This window comes from Sardina pilchardus, chromosome 18, assembly GCF_963854185.1.
Source record: "Sardina pilchardus chromosome 18, fSarPil1.1, whole genome shotgun sequence".
In the NCBI taxonomy this organism is placed as follows: Eukaryota; Metazoa; Chordata; class Actinopteri; order Clupeiformes; family Clupeidae; genus Sardina; species Sardina pilchardus.
The window spans coordinates 13716605-13739365 of NC_085011.1; the positions used below are offsets into that span (position 1 = coordinate 13716605).

Consider the following 22761-nt stretch of genomic DNA (forward strand, 5'->3'; position numbering starts at 1 on the left):
AACAACGCAAAACAAAACTGTGTTAATAAACGGAAGCGCTGATGAAATATGACCGAAGAATTGTGGTCCAACGTTGAAACAGACACATTCATTCTATTCAGACATTAACTGTGCTGAGTGAACTCTTTCGACACTATAATCTATAAGTCAACACAATAGCAAGAGTTGTATATGTAAGTAAGACTAATATATGCCAACTATGGCAAGGTACACATGTCTAGGCTATTGTTGAGGTTTTCAGATAAAGTAGGTCAAATCTACCAGCGGACACATCTAGCAATTTAAGAGTGGCGCGTGGTTTAGTCAAGGATCAGCTGACTTGAGCATGCGGAAGAAGTAGCCTGAATGACAAACGTAAAGTTGTGGAGAAAAGAAGCAAGAAAAAGTTAACATAAAGTATTTGGATTACAGGTTTTGAGGCGCAGCTAAGTAAGAAGACCGTTTTCCTTGCAACATTCTGAGCTGTCACAACATTATGGCATACAACGAATCAATGGTCGTGGTCAGTGGGACGCAAGTAAGTCTTTAATAAATCTTAGAAATTGAGAGTATGACTTGGTTTCTGTGAACAGATACAGTATGTCAGTGAAAGCTAGACGTTCCTTGTGAGTGTGAGTGTACTTAGTTCAACTTAGCAAAGGAACAAATAGAAGTGGCAACATGGAGTCAAATAAGTCATGTGACACTGGCACTTAATGAAAATGCTGGAAGAGGATAAGGAGAGGATAAGGTAGCCTATATTTCATGTAAAGTATAAATCAAGTGCCAGTGCTCTTCCGAGGCCATAACCCTCAATAATGCACAATTAGTAGCCTGAGCATGGAAATAATGTTGGTGTAACCATAGATATATATAGCTATGGTGCTGAACAGTAACCACATGTTAAATAGTCCATTTTTCACTGTGACTGGAACAGGTTTCTTACATTGGACACGACTGTGAGGACATTCCAAGTTTTCTTGGAGAAAGATTTGGGGGGTTTGCAAGAAGGTTGGATCTCAGTTTCAACAGATTAAGGTAAGACCTCATAGTGATAAGAACTGGTGGGTAAACAGTGCCTTTCAGATTTCCAGACTTCACATCGGACTAGTTTGGCGAACCCCCTCTGGTATGCAGGTGGAATTATTAAGGACACTTAATAATGAGTGTTGATGAAAATGTAGTTATAATGTTATAATATAATATAATATAATAAGTAATATAACTTGCAACTTTTGATACAAGGTTATGGATAAAAGAATATTATGTGTTTTTAAAGGAGTGATCAATATGAAGTAGCTAATTACTCTTCCCGAATAACTTGCCCATCCAGGCTAATCATGCTCTTTACAAATGTTTGCATGAAATGTGCAGTGCATCTACATTGATAGCAGCCAAAAAATGAGACTCACCTGTCACACACACAGACATGCCTCTTCTCATTAGGTGCACTGTCATGTGTGCGTTATGCACCTCAGTGTGGTCCAGGGTTTCATCAAGGCATCAAAGGCCTTGGAGCACATGGCCTATGCTATGGTCCATTATTGGGCTGATCAATAAACGTTACATGTTAATGCAGAGCAAGTAGTATAAAAGGTTTCTTTGACAGGACATGGAGAATCACCTTGTGGCAGCTGGTATGGTGAATACCATTTCAACTGCACAGCTGGCAAAGTTGATCTGACACCTAAAAGAGGAGAGATGATGGCTGTGAGGTGCCTTTGTTTCAGACTTCTTTTCTTGACCTGTCAGGCCGCGAGGGACTCTGAATGGGGGTCTCTTTCTGTGATGTGGAAATTGTGGTCTTGAAGCATTTATCTATGCCGAGAATTTGGATTCCTATACTTAATTGATTTGCTTTGCACTTGTGTCTGTCACATTAATTCCTAATTCCTCCCTGCTCCAGCATGTCACATCTAAATGTATGGGCATCAGGAGAGATGTAGAGCAAAATGGTCCATTTGGAAACAAGCTGTTGCTCATGGTATCCATATTAATCATTCTATGAATTTAGAAATTTAACTTGTTGTTGTTGTTGTTGTTGTTGTTGTTGTTGTTGTTGTTGTTGTTGTTGTGGCTTAAATTTGGTCGGAATGATCCTGTCTGCAAATATCAAGTTTTGCTGACAATATTTTAAAGATATATATCAAGATTGCAATTTCTTTAAGGCCTTCTTTACAGCATTTAGCATCTGCAAGTTAAGATTGATAAATATGCACGAATGTCATTACCTCTGTGACATTGCTGAGGTTCTGATAGATCAAACTATTCCTGTGAACTATAGAATGCTATTGTGTATGGTTTGATGGTTTTGGGATGTATGATGACATATTTTGTGGATATTACTAAAGAAGTGGCTGTTGTAGTATATCCACAAAGGCTGTGTCTTATATTCAGCTGTTTTAGTGACATATTATTTGTACTGTTTTGGCATTAATATGGATCAAGTTGAGATGAGATGGAGTTGATGGACACTGAACAAGGGCTGAATCCACTGAAGTGAGTTCTTCATGAGGTTTCAGTTTCTCTTAGGCAAACCCAACGCAGCACATTAGTGATCATAGACATTTAACTGATCTAGATTGTTGTATTTGTCATATTGCCTGCTACCATAAGCAGTTGGAGTGGTTTAGTTAGTATGCAGATTATCCCCTTTGAGAGAGAGTTAATGTCACATGTATGGTGAGCACCAAAATGGTTTCATATCTGGCTGTCAAGAGGTGGTGCTGAGTCTATTATATAGGCTTCATGCACCCACAAGACCTGTCACATTGTACTTCAAATTCAAGTAAATTCAACTTTGATTCCGTTTTCAAGTGATTATTTTAGAAGTGCAGCACATATAGCAATTAAGTCATGATGGGTGATGTAAAACATTTCCACTATAGTAGCTAGCTACTAATTAGCAGCACTGTGTTCTGCTGTGGAAGCCACATGCCCTAATACCTCATACTGATCTATCAGACTGGCAGCTACAATGTTTAGGCTAAGTCCTGTTGCAGTAATTTTGAGTATGTTGCCTCAATACGGTTTGTTACCTGTCAGTATGCCTAGCATAGTCTAGTATGTTATTTAGATTTCAATGCAAATGTGCGGTGGTAGTGTAGTGGTTAAGGAGCTGGGCTAACGTGCAGTGGCCTGAAAGTTGGTTCAATTCCCTGCTTCCACCGTTGTACCCTTAAGCAGGGCACCTAACCCTGGGCAATGTAATCCCTTGTAATAGACAGTCAACATATTTAAGTTACTTTGGATGAAAAAAGTGACTGCTAAATGTAATGTAATGTAATGCAATGCAATGCAATGGGACAGTATAGAGACTGACTGAAGTGAGTGGCAGAGGGAGATGGGATGGGATGGGGAAATTACCCGGATCCTTGTGGGTAGCAAACCCGGATGTGGCCTGTTGCACCACAGCATCTCCTGTAGCAAGACAATATAGTACCAGCAGTTTCTATACCAGGGGATATTACTATTTTTTTTAGGTAGGCCTAGACAACTTCAAGCATTGTGTTATTTTCAGGTTTATGATATGTTTGGGCCCTTAAATCGCAGAATGTGTTCTGCAATGTTATTCACCATTTGTTAGATGTTTGAAAAATAGGTTTCCAGATCACTGTGTGGCAGGAGTGCATATAGAGTGCTTTTGTCTGTGCGCTTTCATTCTCTTTTCTCTGTGCATTCTCCTCTACACAAAAATAACAAACTGCAAACACAATATGGTACCACACTGCTGCCAACAGCATCTTGTATACAGTATCCATATATGGGCTTTGTGATGTAGATGGTGTAATGCAAGTTTTGGTGTTAGGCCATACATTTGAACTTTCCTTATACTATACATTTGAACTTTCCTTGTACTAGCAGAGCGTTGACCATTTGGAGTCACAGCTTGTTGTGAAGCTATAATGTAGTATAGTGTTGTTGTGTGGTGCAAATCAGTCCCTGTAGAAAAGGGGAAAACTTAAAGAGATGAGAACACAGCATGTTCTCCTTCTCCCTCATAGTGGGCTCTCGAGAGTCATATGATCTCTTGAGTATAGGGTTGAGTTACAGTGTGAAATGCAATTTATAACGGGGCATGTGATCACTGCAATAACGTGAGGATGTGGCCCATCAGGATGCCCTGACTGAGTGGCTCCCCCTCCCTAATTACACAGGGAGACCCTCATAGACAAACATCCTGTTCTGGCAACACATTCATCTCAATGGTCCGAAGCCCGTTTTTTAGACAGCGCACAGCTGAATGCCTTGAAGTGCTGGTCTCTGTGGACCACTAAGTAGCGTACAACCCCTTGGATATAATAAGTCAAAGTATCACTTCTTGTTTACCAAGTGCTATTTTAGACAATGTCCATATCAGAAATGGCGCTCACCAAGATGCATTGAATTAGCATCCAGGCTGCCTATTAAACCATAACCTACCTGCCTACCAAACCTACCAAGACCCTGAAACAAAAGGAGGCCCATGCAGTGCTTCTCAAAATCAGGTAGACTGAGCGAGAGTGAAAGCCGTCATGGAAGTTTGAGCCGAAGACGATTTCAAGGCCTAGCCTGTCATATGTGTCTTCTGCAACCATGCATTGTTTCCCAAGGTGTCCCATCAATTTGTCAAATAGCGTGAAGGTGAGATACATACAACTGGAGCAGCAGGAGGATCTCATTGTCTTGTCGACTTTCTTTCACATCACTAGAATCCACTGAACACTGGAGGAAACGTTTTTCAGTCAAACCGGAGCATGGGCAAACTATCACTCATTTCTGCAGATTTCACTGACTGCCCATTTTTTTTCATGGTGGCTTGTGTATCTTACTTATTGTCTTGCCATTGTGATTTTGTGCTAGCTTTGATATTTGGTCGGTTCAGGTTATCTTTTTTTTTTTTTTTTCTCCAGCCCTGTGAATCTTTGGATGCAATGAAACACATCCTTTCATCACATTTGGGTTGAGAGCTGTGAAACTGTTTCCCCAGTGTTGAGGAGTTATGTTGGCAGAAGCAGAATATGCTCCAGCTATTTTATTGATTTACTATCAAAGGTGTGTACACACGTGTGTGAATGCAGAGCCGCCCTGTGAGATAATGTGCAAGGCTGTTTGGCTAGGCGTTCTCCTTTCTCATGGACATCAGCCGCTATATTTGTCATTTGCACCTCGTATTGAAACACACACACACACACACACTCATAGATATACAGATCACATTGTTTTGTAAGAATAGATAATACAGTGAGGAGTTTGAAAATGCTCTTACTATATATTTTCTGACATTTTCTACTGACGAAAAGCCTCCATGTCAAGCTTTTTTGAACAGCAGTAACACACCTTGAATGTATGTCTGTGATGGCAGCAGTTTTGCATTTTAATGACAAATAAAGTATGCAAACGAGCGTTTTCAAATGAAAGTGCTTTCGATCTTCCCTGGCTGTCACAGCGAAGTGTAAGTAGTCTGATGAAAAGAGAACAAAGACGACAAAGATGGTGGCTGGGTACATCGTGAAATGAAATAAAAACCTTGTATGGCCTGTCAACTTTGTCATTTTATATTCATATCTGAGGCACATTATAGCATTACCTCGCAGCCCATGGCTCAGTCATCTGTCTCTCTTGATTCATCATGGGTTAGACTCCATCTTTCAAGTCTGCTGTGTGTCAACACAGGAAGACTCCTATTAATTGACAAATGAATGTCACATGAAGTGGTCCTTTTCCGTCAGACCAAGGTAGACTCTGATATTTGAGGGGCCTATTATTGACTGAATCCAGTATGAGGCCTTCCCGTGTAAATAAATTAGAAGTGACAACAGTAGAAGAGGTTTTCATCGTCTCTCACTTTTTCACTGTAATTGAGATGCTTATATATGCAGGTGATGTGCAAGTTAGAATAATAGGATAACCGTGTCTGAATCAAGTCCTTAAACAGTTCATTCTGGAAGAGGAGGACATGTTTCTTTGATATCAACATGTCACATTTTTGGCCTTGTGCAGAACATCTCTAAAAGTGCACTACCTGTTGTGTGTAAGAAAGGTTTTCACCATTTGTCACAGATAGAATATTTTATCCCATTGTTAGCCTGCCCTCTTTCTGGCTTACCATAACTTTTGACAATTATATTGGGTTTGGTTTCTATAAAGCACTCCATATGAAAAGCAATGCAATTGAAATGATATCACTCAGCCTAGTAACTTTTGGCCCTTACCACAGCCAGCAGTTTCAGTAGCCTTCCATCTCTTCCAAAACACAACACAAGAGTGTGTAGCGCACATCAGCTAGCTTGGCATAGTAGAAGTCGGGGTTGCTCGTAGCATTATTACAGGGATGAAACCACTCTGTGGTAGCGAGCTGATAACAACAAAAATCACATTATATAGAGGTGCATTAGTCAGCCTGTGTGTCCCTAGCATACTTGTTTTTTTAGGATAACGTTTGCCATTTCTACGTAAACAAATCCTTAGTACATCAACGGGGAAATCCTGGCCAAGGGGCTCTCTGGTTGTGCATGCTAACAAAAATGGTACCAGAGTTGATCCAACCAGCAATAGGAAGGGATCATCAGGTCCTGCCAAATTTGTTTTGAAAAGTCCTCGCAGGCAAGTTTTGCAGTCTCTGTTTTGGTAAGATGACAATCTTGTATCTGATAGAAAACATTTTTCTTCCACACACTGCAGCCAAACCACAGCAAATATGGTCCTCGTTAAAGGCTTTCTCTCTGTTGCCGTGCTTGTTTAACATGAGCCCAAGTGCAGGTATCAGTGCCCCATGCATTCTAATATGTAGACATAAGCCCAGCTTTTCCCCACATCATAGCCCCTCTTCTAAGGAGCGTCCTGTGGTGCAGTGCCTCCTCTAGATTTTATACTTGCACACCCTCAGGGCATTCATGTGTTCTTTGCATTGTTCTGGCTGTAGCCTACTGGGAGACTATACTCTATACCTATGGACTCTGGCATTCCCCTCTGCCATGTACAGAGGGTTTCAGTTGGAAGACTCTGTTTGTTTTTTTGTGTATTGCTTGGTATTTTATATAAGCTTCTCTTATATTCGCCATTTAGCACATTTCCCCATCAGACAGTTCTGTGTCGAAAGTGTCTCTCATTCACTATATGATTGAAGATGACTTCCAAGTTACTGTCTGTTGCCTACCATTAAAGATCAAATTTGTCCAACGGTGCAAACAGAGCTTTATGGATTGCCCCTATGTAGTCATGCGTCTGTTTGCAGTAATGGTAGCTTGTAGTTTTTAAGCGGTGAGATGGGACTGAGTTTACTGGGAGACTTACTCCCTCACCGTTGTGTTGCCTGTTGCTGACACTCAAAAGTGTTTTGACCGATATAGCCTTCTTTTTTCTGAGAAACTCTGAGAACGCAAACAGAATCAATCCTTTGCATCTTTTCTCCCTGCATGAAGTAGTGCTCTTGTGGGGCGAGCCATATCCATCCTGTCAGATCTCAGCAGTAAAGTTCCTTTCAACAATACAGTATAAATCAGTATTTCACAGTTACAACATAACAAAAGCCCACTGATGGCTATAGAATTATCAGTAAATCACTGTCAGCCTCCCCATCAGGCAAGCACTCCTCCAGACGCTCGGCTCCCCAATCTGAGCATATCTTAGGCTGCTGGGACAGAGCAGAATGGAACATCTTTATGTTCTTTTTGTCCAAATTAAATATATATTGGGCACCAATGGCATTCCTTTTATAACTGCATCCCCCTTTTTATTGTATATCCAAAGACTGATGGCGTGCCTGTGACACAGTGATTTACTGCCCTTCAGCTTTTTGTGGCAAGGCTTTAGAGGGGTGTGCTGACATAGAGCCAGTGCTTTAGAGGGGTAGAATAAAAGCTGACATTTTATTGGCTTTAAGGACGAGCGAATAGGAAGCCCAGTCACATAGGGGAGAGTAATAGTTTCTGTACTTTATGTTTGCTAGCACTGCCAGCTGTCACTGGGGCCTCTCAAATGGAGGGGAAATTTATTGGGTATTATTTAGAAACATGTCAGTGGTAATGACTACAGCTATGATTTCAATTATCACCCACTAAATATAGCTTAATTCACTGCGTTTGTGGACCTAATGAATGGGCCCTGACATCATTTTTCAAAAATTCGATACCATGCTATTTTAATATTTTATGTTGACCACCGGTTTAATTTTCCTCCCTCACATTTGGCATGTGGCATAAGCTAGTCCCTCATGTGCAGTTGTGCCGTCAGTGTTATGGAGTTCAAAGTCTTCCCAGGAATATATATTTTTCCATTGACAGAAATCCAATTAGTTTTAGTACTCAGTCTGGCTGAGTAAAAGGGCTCTTAAAATCTACAATATGTTTCCTTAGCGTTTTAGCAGAGCACAAACTGAGTGATGGATTTTTATAGGCTGACCTCATGCCGCCCCCTGAGTGGACATTCTCCCTTCTTTGTTTTGACATATTTAGATACCTACTAGTTTAAGGCTGTAGTCTGTAGAATCACTGAAGTTGTCTTAATATTGCATGACTTTTTGAAAGATTTTTTTTTTTCAGCACTAGGATCTATCTCTCCTGCATAATTAAACACATTTTTAAAACTTGGAAGATGAGCCTGCAAGTGTTGCCTGCAGACCATGTAAATAAAAAGAAATTCATATATATAATTTATTGCTGACATGTTTGGTAAAGAGGTGTTTTGTAGTGTGTGTGTGCAGGCAGCGTGGATCTGAGTGCTGATATAGAACTCTGATACAGAACTGCTGCCAGGGCTGTTGGGTATGTCAGGGTGGCCAAGCTAAATCTGTGTTAGCTCATGGCTCACTTCCAGTTTATGTTCTCTATCACACAAAGCTATCTCTCTGATTAATGATGTAAGCAACTCCGAGGCATGGAACTTATTAGAGCTTTCAAGCAGAAAAAGAGATAGAGAGGAGAGAGAGAGTGTAAGAGAGTGTGCCATATACTTTTTTACTTCCACTGGACGTTTCCAAAGGCAAAGAAGGTTAGTTGTTTGGAAGTGGAACAAAGGCACCCCCCTTGGTATTGCTCTAGCAGTTAGGTTGCTTCATGAAGCTCTGTCTCCTACACTCTCCAGGAGAGGTAGGAGCTGAAAAGTGAAGACAGATACGCAAGCGTTTATCGTGCCAGGATTTGAAAAGAGGATTGCAGCTCTTTCCCTCATGTTTTCAGGTTTGGGGGCAATTACTTTTCCGGGGGCCTTATGATGGATATTGAGACTACGAGAATATATTTCGCCACCGTAAAACTCTTTCTGAATCCTGTCATCTCTTATCTATTCTAAGCATGTGTCATTATTGATGAATATTTGCCGTAAGGTTCAAACAAATGGCACATATAGTAATGGGTTTGACCTCAAAGTCTGGTTCTTTTTAGTGGTGGTTTTCAGCCTTGCGGAGTGAGATACCAGAGGGCATTGTCCGATTCGCTCCTTTTGCGAACCTGTACCAACCCAAAATGGTGGCTTATTTTTCCCTCCCTTGCCAAATACCAAAGCCTTGCATGGTTTTAACAGCTGCACCACATTTTGAACACAGCTGTAGCACATTTCCCGTTCACATCGCAGATAAACTCCCTCACATCTCTCTCCGCCTTCGCCAGTAACAGCCGTGACTGTCCCTAAAACCGCCATCTTCATTAGCAGATATCAGTTGGATACACAAGGCCTCGGTAGGGGCGTTCACGATAGGCCCTCTGAAATTGGGTCAGCCTGATGGAAGGGAGTTTCCAAAATATGACACGCTCAAATCTTAAACCATTAAGGCATTTAAACATACCTGTAAAGCACACCTCTCTCGCACGTCAACACTGGTACGCTCAAGTCGGTTGTTTTTATGGCGCTGACAGAGCTCCCGCTCCAGCTAGCTGCCAGTCAACACGTGCCCGCAAGGAGCGTTGATGGGACTCTGGTGGGCGTTTCTGAGGAGTTTGTGGATTGAGCACTTGTTGTTTTCCCCCCTTCTCTACTTTCTCTGTCATTGTCCAGACACACCATGATATTTAAGGGTGTCCCTTTGGAGACGCCATTCTTTTTTTGTTCTTCAGAGAGGAGTCGTTTATTTTCTCTTAGTGTCTGGGGCCTTTGGTCTGCTCAGCACAGACATTGGGGCTCCAAAGCACAAAACCGAAAAGGAGGAAGAGCAGGAGGAGGTGGAGGAGGAGGAGGAGGAGGAGGAGGAGGAGGAAGGAGGGCCTCCTGAGCATGCTCTTCATAGGCTGACTGGGCTGCCCCAACACAGGGCTGCACACTTCAGATCTGAGCAGCATTTGTGTGTCAATAAGATGAAAGGCTTTCAGGTGAAATCCTGTTACCTTCCAGTGCTGCAGGATCCCTCATTGGCAGCGAGGTAAAAGGAAGGAATTTCACAGCCCCTCTACATGTAACATCTGTTTGTATTCCATCCAGTTTGGGAAAAGAAATGCAGATTTGTGGGTTGACATTTCATATTCAGCTGTGTAGGGGGACTTGTTTTGCTCTTCTCCTGAAACTTTGACAGCTAGTAGATTAATTAGTCCCTCACTTAAAGCAGTATTTATGCGTTGCACTGCTATTAAGAATGTAAAGAACACAACATATTCAGACTTAAAAAATCAGTTGTAACCCCATGTGTAGTTCGGCACTGTTGACTCTTGATCTTTGTTGCAGTGGTAGTGTACCAAAGAGCAAGCATACATAGCTTAGATTTCATGCATATGTACAGTGGGTCCATGACGGACATGGTCTTTTTCTTTGAATGCAGACACTGTTGTCGTCTCCTGATAAATCAAAGGTTCCTGATCCCACAACGGGCTGATCCATTTTGGAGAGTGCAAAAAGCTGGCTTTTGGATTTACTTTTGAATCCTGTCATCTTGTATCTACTCCTTTAAAGCATGTGTCATCATTGAATATTATTTACTAAAAGGTTCAGACAAATGACACATAAAATATTAGGTTCAACCTCAAGGACTGGGTTTGTTTAACTAGCGGTTAGCAGCCACGAGGAGTGAAGTACCAGTGGGCAATGTCTGATTTGCTCCTTTTACAAACCTGTACCAATCAAAAATGGTGGCTCTGGGATTTTTCTTATGTTTCTCAGCCTTAATTGGAGGGATGGTTTGCTTGTCAGTCATCTCTTGCTGCACATATGGGGTTGTATTGATTGGGGTGTCTTTGTGCAGTATGATACTGTAGACTGAAAGCAAGCCGATTCTTAAACAATGCAACAATGAAACAAATACCATAACCATAGAAAACGTGAAATGTGAGCAGTGCATTATTCCATAGCGTTATAGTGTCAGCTTGAAGCCAAAGTACATGAAAGAGTAACTAAAAGTTCTCACCTCGGTAGCCATATTATGAAGTGACAGCAGTGGATGATTCTGACGGACAAACGGAGGGGATGAAGATCAGATCGGGTGCACAGTGAGGCGCTGGTAGTCACACACGGCTGGCTCTGTGCAGTGCTTCTGACTCCGTCCATGGGCCAGGCAGTTTAAATTAATTATTAGTTTTATAGCGAACCCTCAGGCCTCGCTGAGGCAGATAATCCCTAAAGGGGCCTAATCCTGTCCTGCTTTACAGAAAATCAATTCTGGCCTTTGGTGTTGGCATGCCATCAGGGCAGGGGGACACATGTCAGATACCTCCTGATTTTTTCATGAGGTGGGTTTTGAAGTCGTAAAACCAATGGAGGTTGCTTGAGGTGCTGAAAATGAAAAGAATATCCGGGAGCTATGAAAAGATAGCCAGAGTTCCTCATGAGGGACTGCAGCAAGTATTCACTGTTTTTTTTTTTTTTTTTTTTTTTTTTGTGGCATTGAACGAATACTAAACTGATGTGGTCTAATTGATAGTAATGCAAGTATTTGAACTGTTACAATGAAGAATGGACTCATAATATTTTCATAAGATGTATAATGAAACTAGAGTTCTTTTTAAACAACTCTATTGAGAGGTATGTGTTTTTGTACTTGACTTTTGTTAGTTTATGAGTGGTCCTGTGCTTTCTTTAGTCACACTGCGTAGAGGGGTTTAGTCATAGCAGATGAATTCTCCTCTTCTGTTTTCTCGAGCATAACTCACTGTCTGGACCGCTGCTGAATCCAAGTTGATACCGATCCACTTCATAAAAACAAATACACAACGGCTTAAAGCTTTCCAGGTGGACCCAACATAATCTTTTGTCAAAAGCATCATTTTCCATGGTTCTTCCCTCGCTGTGCTGAAAGCTTTTTGGTCACCGGGCTGGAGGTGGTGTTATTTTTCACTCCCCCCCTCTCCTCTCCCCACACGCAGGGAAGCTGTTTCTCTTAACATCTCCGTGAGAGTGCGGTGGTTATCTCAGGGGCAGCCCTGCAGCTCATCTTAGGGGGGTTCATCTTCTTAAATCCCTGAAGAGGGAGCACAGCAGTCCTCCCCTCAGGCCCTCTGAATCATGGACACCTCCTGGAAATGTAATCCAGCATAATTTAGACATGTCTCCGCTCAGCTACAACATGGGGCTGAATTCTTATTAAGGCTAACCAGGTGCTGCATGTAAAAATACAGCAGGCTACAGCAGTCCATGAAATATGAATTCTTTCTTTCTTTCTTTCTTTCTTTCTTTCTTTGGTGGGAGCAACTATGTCAGTATTTCTGCTGCGACATCTGCTGCATCTGCTGTCAATGATGATCAGTTAATAACCATGTTGTAATGTTTTTTAAGCCCCTTAAATAGTCACTAATTATTCCTTTGTTTGTAAATTACAACAATTGCAGTGTTGATGTCCTGCCTGTACAATATTTTCTTTCATATCAATCAGTTGAGTTTATCACTCAAACACAATTCACAATGGAAGAAAAGGATGCGCACCCTCGTGACAGTAAATGTAAGTGAATGATGCATCGTGATGAGTTGTTCGATTTATATCTTCCAAAGTCCAATTTTCTGTTTCAATTCTCTGAACTAGATTTTAAGCAGTAACCGGAATTGACTCAGCTGTGGATTCGGTCTAACAGTGGGATAGTGTGTGTGGGGCATTTGTCTGTACATCTCTGTCTGGACCCTAATGTCTGCGGAGGGATGATATCATAATTATTGTAATGCGCTGCAGAACTGAGGCTTAAGATTGAGTGAAGGGAGCCCATTGAAAGATAGTGATGGATGTCCGGAGGCCTCATGGAAGATAGAAGAGACAACATTGTTTGCCATGGAAGGCCGATAGAATGATACTTTCCATGTGGCGCAGTAAATGTAAGACAAGTGCCCCCCTCACAAAGGGATGCTTTTATGAGATCTCCATTAATGTGGCCTTGGTCCGTTTTATTAGGGCTGCGTGATGTACTTTAGTATTTTTGGCATCATACAAATTTCTATCATACACTTTTTGATAAGGATTGTGACACAGTACAGGGAGGGATAGAACACAGAAGCATTGCTGTGATTATTCTATCCACCCATTACATGCTGACATGCTGTACTAATCCCAGAAAAACATCCTGTCATTATGTCCCACACTCTCCTAGTTCTTCTTGTTTTTAAAGTGGTGTCAAGTGCTGCTGCCCTTCAAAAACATATTACCAATATCCATCAGTCAATAACAAAGAATTGCACAGCATTAAGTGCCACAGTCAATAACAAAGTGTTTTAAATGACACGTTCAGCACAAAGCATTTTTTTTATAACTCCGCACTTACACACACATTATAGCCTATCATAATGTGTCGCTAGTGTTTTCCTATTCATGTGCCTATTCATTCAGTGTTTTCCTATTCATGGGCTGCATGTCATCCAAAGTTGGATGTTATGAACAGTTATGGACCTTGTGAAGATGTAATATATGTACCGTAACGATAAGAAACAGCCCCTCAGCCTATAACAACTTAAATACATAACTCAGTGATGGAAGGCACTGTAACTGTAATGTATCGTAACTGTAAGTAATTATCATTTAAGCTAGGTAGTTAAGTGGTGTTAAGTGGGATATATCTGTGAAGTGCACTGTCCATTATTTCTGTATATTGTGACACCTTGTCAATTGCTGTCTATTTCTGTACGGTTATACAAGGGAGTTTTTCCCCTAGTTGACTTGACCGTTTCTCAGTGTGATATAAAGACATGACTCATGCGCCTATCTTATGCAATTCTAAAATCACTGGAAACAACAACAACAACAACAAGCCCCCTTTTCCGTACTCTGTAATTGTATCTGCCCCCTAAGCAGTTGTAAGCTTGTGTTTGGTTTGCATACCTCTCTCATTGAGGCCCATGAGGAAGAATTACTCAGTTTTATGGTTTGCTCGCCAGCTTGGCAACAGCGCGTGCATTTAAGCATCCATTTATAACCTTTTAACTGTCAAGATCTGTTGAATTATGGATATTTACTCTCCCCGCAACTCTTTGAACCATCAAAATGACTTTAATAGCCCAAGTGGTAATATTAATGTTTTCATGAAGAGTAGCATTATTACCATATCAGTACACTGCTGTGAAAACTCACCAGGATCTTTGATGAGGATAGCATGTTAGCTAGGAGCCGACTTTATTCGCTGTCATTTTTTTTTTCATATATCATATTATAAATCTAAGGGAGATTTCACATTTACATTGGCTGATGATATCAGCCTGTCAACAAAATTTCGTTGACTTGCAACCTTTTAGACCAGAGTAAATATTTCCGTGCCCAAAGCCAGTTGTGTTGTCAAGTCTGACGCAAGCTCTGAGAAAGAGGGGAAAAGTCGTTGGATTTACATTGTAATCCTGGCCTGTGTAATGTTTGCTCCCTGACAATCTGGTCCAGACATCATTTTAATGGTATGTGTCCCGGGATAAAGCCAATAAGATGTCAGGATGATTGATAATCTGAGCATTACAGTAATATGTGTTTCCTGTCCCTCTCAGTTGTATGATGGCATCCAAATTGAATTCTTAGTGTGCGAGTGTGTGTGTTTGTGTGTGTGTGTGTGTGTGTGTGTGTGTGTGTGTGTGTGTGTGTGTGTGTGTGTGTGTGTGTGTGTGTGTGTGTGTGTGTGTGTGTGTGTGTGTGTGTGTGTGTGTGTGTGTGTGTGTGTGTGTGTGTGTACAGTATCGTGTATTTTGTATTTCAAAAACACAGTTTCCTAGTTATCCCTTACTTGTTTAACTCTTCCTACCAATGTTTTGATGTAATGTTTGCATTTGCAGAACGACACTTTAATTTAGTTGATTGAGGAATGATCACTGTTCTTATTCCAAACCACTGATGTAGCTTGTAGCCTAAACTACAGTTGATTATATGAGAAATACATTCCCAGCCACAATGACATTACATAGTCACACTGACTGACATTATCAATTGCCAACTCCATAATGTGACAGTAGTGCCCTGTCATCCTCAGTTTATACCACCAAGAGAAGAAAAATATTTATGAATTCAGTTATTTTCCAAACAACCGCTAATGGCTAACAGCTTAATGATTTAGTATCAGTGTCATTTGGACTGAATTTTGGTATGGCTGTACAGTTTGGCACTGCTGTATCACCAAAAAGGAAGATAGTATTTCACAACAAGCTGTCCATTAAGTAAGGGATAATGTATTGTCCGCTCCGCTGGTCATTATCGGAAAATAATTCCCGATAGGGCGAACAGGACCCCGACCCGAAGGAGGAAGCAGCGAAATACTATCTTCGTTTTTTGTGACCGGCGGACAACACATTATCCTGCTTATTATATGGCTACTTGCCAAAACCAGTAAAGAAACTTCACACAATGGGTCTTTTGAAATTATTTTGTTATCCTTTTGTGGCTTCCGCTGAGAAAACAAATAGTTTGCCACACAAATAGAATTGGAATGTTTCAGGTGTTGTGTGGCAATGTATTACTTGCTGACTTTCACCCTCAATGAATTTCTATTGCGATAAGTGATTGACAGAGTAGTCATAGAGACATAATAGTCATAGGCCCATAAACAGAGATTGTGCTATATTGCCGTTAAGGAGACTCCTCATGATGCCACCTTTGCTTATTCACATTGACCCAACCAATAGAGACATAGTTCCACTTTAGTGTGTGCATTTAGATCACACACCATGCATACTGCAGAGAGACAGCAAGAGACAGGCGTGTCTATAGCATCGCTTTCCTTGTCACTCAATAGGCTAGCTTAGCTGTTACTTTAAAAACAATGATGAGTGCACTAATGTTGGTGGGCTCTTGCAAGCTGTTCACATTTCTGGCTATGTTCAGACTAAACTAAGGTTGGTGTACATCTGGTTTACAACATGTTTATGTTTGTCAGGTTAGATATTTGTGTTCTGTGTTTCGTTTTGGCTGCTGGGCTGTGTCACACCCCTATCCCGCCATGTTGGCTATCCCTTTTACACACACATCGGTCTGGATCTGTGATTACGTCAGTTGCCAGCTCAAAAAAACCGTCTCCCCATTCCGTAATCATACGTTTTATGCAGAACTGCAAGGCAGAATGATGGTGTGACATTCCTTGAGAAGGTTGTAAAAATCCTGTGTCTGTAGAACAGGACTGTAAATCACCAAAACCCCAAACCATGGCAGTACTGTCTCTCAACAATAAGATTCATGGATGGTTCTGGACATGAAGCAGCTCTTCAGTATAGTACTTGGCTTATCTTAAAACGTCAACAGAGATAGAAGAACGGATGGAAAAAATGTGGTCTAGATATTGTTGTTGATCAGTTTCATGCAGGTTTTGAATAGTGCCCACAGGAAAGCAAATTGGCAAATTGAATGAAGTTCAGTCTTTTCCAATATGAAGAATCACATTGTAGTCTTATTCTCACAGTATTGTAACTCTCTGTTTACTCTCAAGCCTAACGGTGACACAAACTCCTCTGTGACCTTTCAGTGGTGGCTGAATACATTTGCATCCATATTTGCAACAACCTTTATACCAACCAAGACATGAGTTAATGTATATTTCTGCTGGTAACAGTATTCTCTTTCATGAATGGAAGTAATTGCTATGAGGTGGCAGTTTGTGTTGATGCTTTTGTTGTGTGCGCTACACTGCCCAATGATGGAATAATCTAACTGTGCATGACTGTCTGAGCTTGCATACTTAACAGCTAACCTGTCATTTTACTTTTCTTGCATCTTAAAACCACAGACAGTGCCTGCAAACCTGTCACTTACTGGACTTTTTTGTATTTTACGTAAATAGTGATTGATGGCATATTTTACTCAGTATGCACCTCTTGACGAAATGTATTGATGGATGCCCTCAGTAAGTGTTAGTTGAAGTGACAGAGCCATCTATTTTAAGATGAATTACTCTAGAATGTACCTTCATGGGAAAGTCATGGATTAGGTTTCATCTGCTATTAAGGGGATGGCTACATTCATGAATCAAGAAATGCTATGTCTGCCCTGTCATTTGAATGCTCGTCTGTCCTTATTTTGTCTCTGGTGCTGTCATAGGATTCTTATTAGTCACTCCTCATGACTTACTCCACCGATCCAGTGATTTATTATTTTGCAAGCTATAAGTATATACGGCGTATATTTATAGACGTCTGCATATAAAGAATGACATTCATTATACTGTAAAAGAGTTATCAAGCTGGAGACCATCAAATCTAATCTCGCAAAGACGATCAGGATCCCCAGAACTTGCATTAAAATACCTGACTCTTAACTATTGTAATAGTACTATTATCCTAGCTGGGGCTTGGGTGCAGCTTCGTGTTCTGTTCCAGCGTTGTGTACACGTTTGTTTTAAGTTGGATAATGTGGTTGCTCTATGCGACTCTTGTTTTCACAAGCTGGTCTAGGCCCCCGATGATAGATGTGCATTTGCATTATGCACAGCTAGGCAATGTCATTTTGATAATGGCCACAATCAGGGAGGATTGCTTTCACTTTGGACCCATTGTTGACAAATGTGAGAGCATTGAGCGACGCCAGCAGACACCAGACCGTTTTCGTGTGTATAAAAAAGAACCTCCCTCAAAGGTTTTCCAAAATGGATCCAGTGCTGACACAGAGCTGACAGAACCAGATTTTAACAGATGCTTCAAGGGGACCTCGGCCCATGAAATCATCCTGTCCTGGATCCAGAGCTCCACCCTCTAACTGCTGTATAAATAGATTCTCGTGACAGGGTAATTCATCTCCAACCATGAAAACATCAACTTTAAAAGACAGCTTGTAGAGACCCAGCGCTTGTTAGGGCCAGATCAGCAGCCCAGATGCCGGGGATGTAAACTCATGAAGAGAAGATTAATTTATCTGTCATCCCTGACTTTGACAGTTGCTGTAAATCTGATTCGGGCCCTGGTGTGTGGGGGAGGGAGAGGGGTGAGGGGGGGCACGGAGGGGTCGGGCTGGAGGGGGTGTAGATGGACAGCCAGAGATTCCAAATGGGTGATTCCGGCAATACCTTGATAAAAAAAAGGATCAGCTGGCTCAGTAATTTAATGAATATTAGACTCTACCTATGGTGTGCTGAGTGCTCTGTGCAGGTGATGTGTGATTAGTTTTGCATTGTGCAAAGGAACATTTGGTAGTGATTTGAAGTCTCTGCCCTACTCTCTCTCTCTCTCTCTCCACTGTAGCCCCCTTTTTTCTCTTGTTATTTTCAAGATGGTGGTCACGTAAAGCACCCTGGAAAATGAATAGTGGGAGTGTCAGAAAAGCCATTTGCTGGTTGATTGATGGTAACAGGCGAGCTGCGGTGGCCATGTTGCCTGTGATCTGCAGCATGTGAACCGTGCCTGGCATTCCCCTTGGAAACAGTAGAAGTTTTTTAGAAGTTAATGTCACAGCCTTACATTAAACTGCCATATATCTTCGCCGATGTGTGGGACCGTGTCTTGCGAAATAGATCATGCATTGATTGTAATGGAAAGTAGCGGATTATAAACAGAGAAAGAAAATAAAACTCAGTTAGAGGTAAATTTGTTGCAACATGTTACATTTCTGCATGTAGTCAATGTTTCCTCAGTGATTCACATTTTGAACTCTATTTGTCAGAGTGATATGGTAAAGTATGTAGGCTGTAGCATAGTATTTTTTCTTGTCTTTTTTTCCGTATGTTCAATTACAGGAAAAATAACTTTTGAATTCATTGGTGCGCAGATATACGGCAGCCTTCAGAGTAGGTTACAGATCACAACAGATGCCTCTTAGGGAAGTAATGTTGTGTAAGAGTTATGAAGTTTCTTCCTGTTTTTACATGGCCATTTTGTCTTAAGTCAGCCTTGAAACACCTCATGTTCTCAGAAAACATCCATTCTGCTGACACTGTGTGATTAATTCAGTTCTCATGAGAGATGCAAAAGTTTTCCAAGGTCCCGAGATGAGCTTTTTGGGATCTTTATACAGTCTTTATAATATTATGAACTTATAATAGGAAGCTATTACATTTTAGGACAAGGCATCAGCATAACTTATGTAGCGTGATTGAAAATTGTCAGGGAGAAGTGACAAACGTTGGTTGCGAAATAGCTGTTTTGATCTGGATTTACATGCAAATAGATTTTTTGTTGCCTTGACTCGTCAGTCCTCGTCACAGAGCAAAGCAAGGCCTGGAAGCTGGGGCTGATGTGCGGGGGATGGGGGGGGGCCCACAGTGGAGGGGGGAAGATATTGTTAATTAGCATGTGGAAGAAAAATGCTTCTGACAAGAAGGTAACCCAGCCTTGATAAATGTGGTGACTTGACACCCCCCCTCTCCTTTTGTCTGTCAGATCGAACAGCTGGAGAGTTTAAACTCCTTTCACCTTGTAGGAAATCAAAGATAATCCCAAGTTTGATGTTGAAAAGAAACTTTTCAGTTTCTGAAAACAACCAGGAAAGGGGGTCACAAATGTATGGGGCAATGGGTTTAAGCTGTAAACCTCACACAAAGACTTCTGACACTTTGTGCTTCCTCAAGCCTAGAAGAAACCTTTAGAAGGTTCTAAGCACCTTCTCTGTGCATGACTAAACCTTTTGAGTAATAGCAAGATAAAGAAACCACCAAGCTTAAAATATCAAACTTTAATTCTCTATTAAAAAAGAAGGAATCCCAAAGATCATTGAGGTAAATGTCACATTTTAGATTTTCAAAATGGAGCACCTATTTAGAGTCGCTAAGTTTGTTGTGCAGCTGGAAGTTCTGTGCTGCGCTGCGCTGCTGTTTTGGATGTTGTTTGTCTGATTTTTATTTACTGTTTTTTCTGTGCACAAGTGCCTACCAGTTGGCTGGACCCTAGTTTTGTTTTTAGTAACAGTACTAGGTTCTTTTTACCACACGATAGAAACCACAAGAGATGCTTAATCATTTTTAATGGCTGGGGTTAAAATAGAGATGAGTGCAGTTAGCTGGAATAATGCATGTGGGATACTTGGATGGTATTTGTATCAGTGTAACTTAATAAACCCCTTAAAAGAGTCTCTCAGATGTTTTCCATTGAGCTGTACTAATGGAGACTGTGTTGGTGGTTTGAAATGAACTGGCATGCAAGCTTAAAGATTCATTTGATCATCTTAATTTATATTGTCTCAGCAGATCACAATCATTTTGTAAACTAAATCCCTCAGAGAAATTTGTTATGACATGTTCATAAAACTCTTCATGTGCATGTGTCTGAGAGAACTGCAGAGAAGAATGCCTTGTATGCAAAGTGTGCATTTCATTTCATTTCAGTGACCTCTGCAAATGCACATTTCACAAAAGCATAATGACACACCCTCGATGGTGGCCATTCTGGGCTTAGTTTTGCATTGCTTGCCTTGAAGAGTGCCTGCAGGGCAGTTTGCCCTCACTTACGTGGTCCACTAAGGATAGCCCTGTTGTCTCTTCTCTTCTGACAGATCCATGCAACTTTTAGCACTGCCCTTGTGCACATTTGCTTACCATAAGAATGTAATTTTCAGCTATAAGGTCTACGGACTTGGCAGCGGATAGTCAGAGGGGGAAAAAAAAAAGAACTGCCGTTTCTTGGCAAAGCGAGGGCCCTGGATGATCTAGAGGTCTACCCCGGAGGGAAGGGTTAGCCACATCAGGCCAAAGTGCTGTCATGCTGTGGAAAAATGATTAATTTCCTCCTGCTCGCTTTTATCCCTGAAGGATGCATTGATGCACACAGTAGCAATCAGTCAGATAAAAATGCATTCATCGTCGATGCATATGCAGATCTCGTTGCCTTTTTGTCCTCAGATACTCTGTGATCAATAATAACCACAGTGATTATCATTTAACATGGACATTTAACGTGGCAGCTCCTGAAGGCATGCGCACAGTTTATTGAAAGCAAATGGCTAGCTTCCCAGCAAAAAAAAAAAAAAAAGGGTAAAACGACATTTCAAATATCTTTTTAAGTATGTTAAATATACTATAATCACATTTCCACATGGGGGAGCACCTGTTAAAACCCCCGTAGCCTTGATAAACGTCGAGTCCACGCGGTGCACCGTTCCTGGGCAGGCCCACTGCTGCACAGTAAGTGCAGAGGCGTGCGGAGCAGGGCTGGAAGTCTCAGCGTAAACACACAGGTCAAAGCTGTCAGCCTGAACGCTGGCTTTCTTCCCCCCTTCCTCATATTAATCCAGGATCATGTGAGAGAGGGAGAGAGAGAGAGAGGGAGAGAGAGAGAGAGGGAGAGGGGAGAGGGAGAGCGAGAGGGAGGAATGGGGGTACAGTGAAAACAAAAAGAATGAGGACAGGAATAATGTGAAGAGTGCGATTTTTATAATAACACGCTTAATGACATAAACTATTCAAATGTCGGGAGAAGCAGCCGCACCGGGCCCTCTCTCCCCTCACTGTTACAGAACAGAAGACAGTACGAGTTTGACAGGTCCAAGTGTCTGAGGCCAAGGAAATAATTGATAGCAGGCTGCCTGCATCCAAGGTCCTTTAGCAGTAATTGCAAGCAGAATCTGCTTCTCTGATCTCACCAGTGGTATTCGCCATGCCAAAACAGCCCAGCTTTGACAGATTGCCTTCCTGCAGTAATAACTTAGGCATGTTCCCCTTTTCTCACACAAGGCCATGCAGCCTTCTACCACAGAATGAACTGAATGATTATTTTATGTATGTTTTTTTTTTTTTCTTCAGCTCTTTTTTCTGACAGGCCACTTTCAAAATAATGGTTTTATTTTATAACTGCCAGCACTGCTCAAGACATAGTTTTTCCCTCCTCATGATTTTCTGTGGCAAACATAAGTGTGTGACTGTATGTTTGTGCATGTCAGTGTGTGTGTAATAGAAAAAAGGCCATGCCTTAAAGGCAATGAATGCATAGTGGTGCAACAAAAAAAAAGAAAAAGAAAAACCTCAAAAACTTATGAATTTATGACACAGTCAACATTTTCATGAAGTGTTTAGCACCAAAAATAATTTTTCCGGGCCGTTTGGTCCGAATCCCTCCGATTGGAGTATACGGCGCTGGCCCTGAGTTATACTGGGTCTGGGGCCGCTGAATGACAGTCTGCAGGCTTTGTGGCCATTTGAGCCGCAGCCCTCTTCCTCTCTCAGCGGTGCAGCGTGTCTGCGCCATAAAGCACTCAGGGATTTATTGTCAGCCGGAGTTTCCTTGATGGGATGTAATAATACTGTGCCTTTTTCACCCGCAAAGGTGATAGAATCTCCCCGGCCTCCGCTGAGAGGACCCCTGTGTGTCGCTCAGTGGTCGCCTGTGTTCTCTGGCATAGTTATAAGCCTGCCAGCTCCACCCTATGGCTGTCCAAACAAGGTTTCACTACAGGCGCCCCGACATCAAAAAGATCAGTGCAAAGGCTTCTGGAAAGTGAAACGGCGGGATGTTTGGGTTTTATTTATTTATTTATTTATTTATTTTCCACAAATAAAAAACGGGAGCTTGGTGGCGGCCAGTATT

General features: G+C 41.5%; 1 protein-coding gene across 1 annotated transcript in view; it reads left to right on the forward strand.

Annotated features, from left to right (window-relative positions):
* Positions 1-333: 333 nt before the first annotated feature.
* The window catches only part of lrmda (leucine rich melanocyte differentiation associated), a 199092-nt gene continuing 176664 nt past the window's right edge, over positions 334-22761 (forward strand). The window contains exons 1-2 of the mRNA XM_062519342.1: positions 334-517; positions 917-1017. Of these exons, the coding sequence (XP_062375326.1) occupies positions 476-517; positions 917-1017 (143 nt within the window). The 5' untranslated portion in view covers positions 334-475. The remainder of the gene's footprint in view (positions 518-916; positions 1018-22761) is intronic.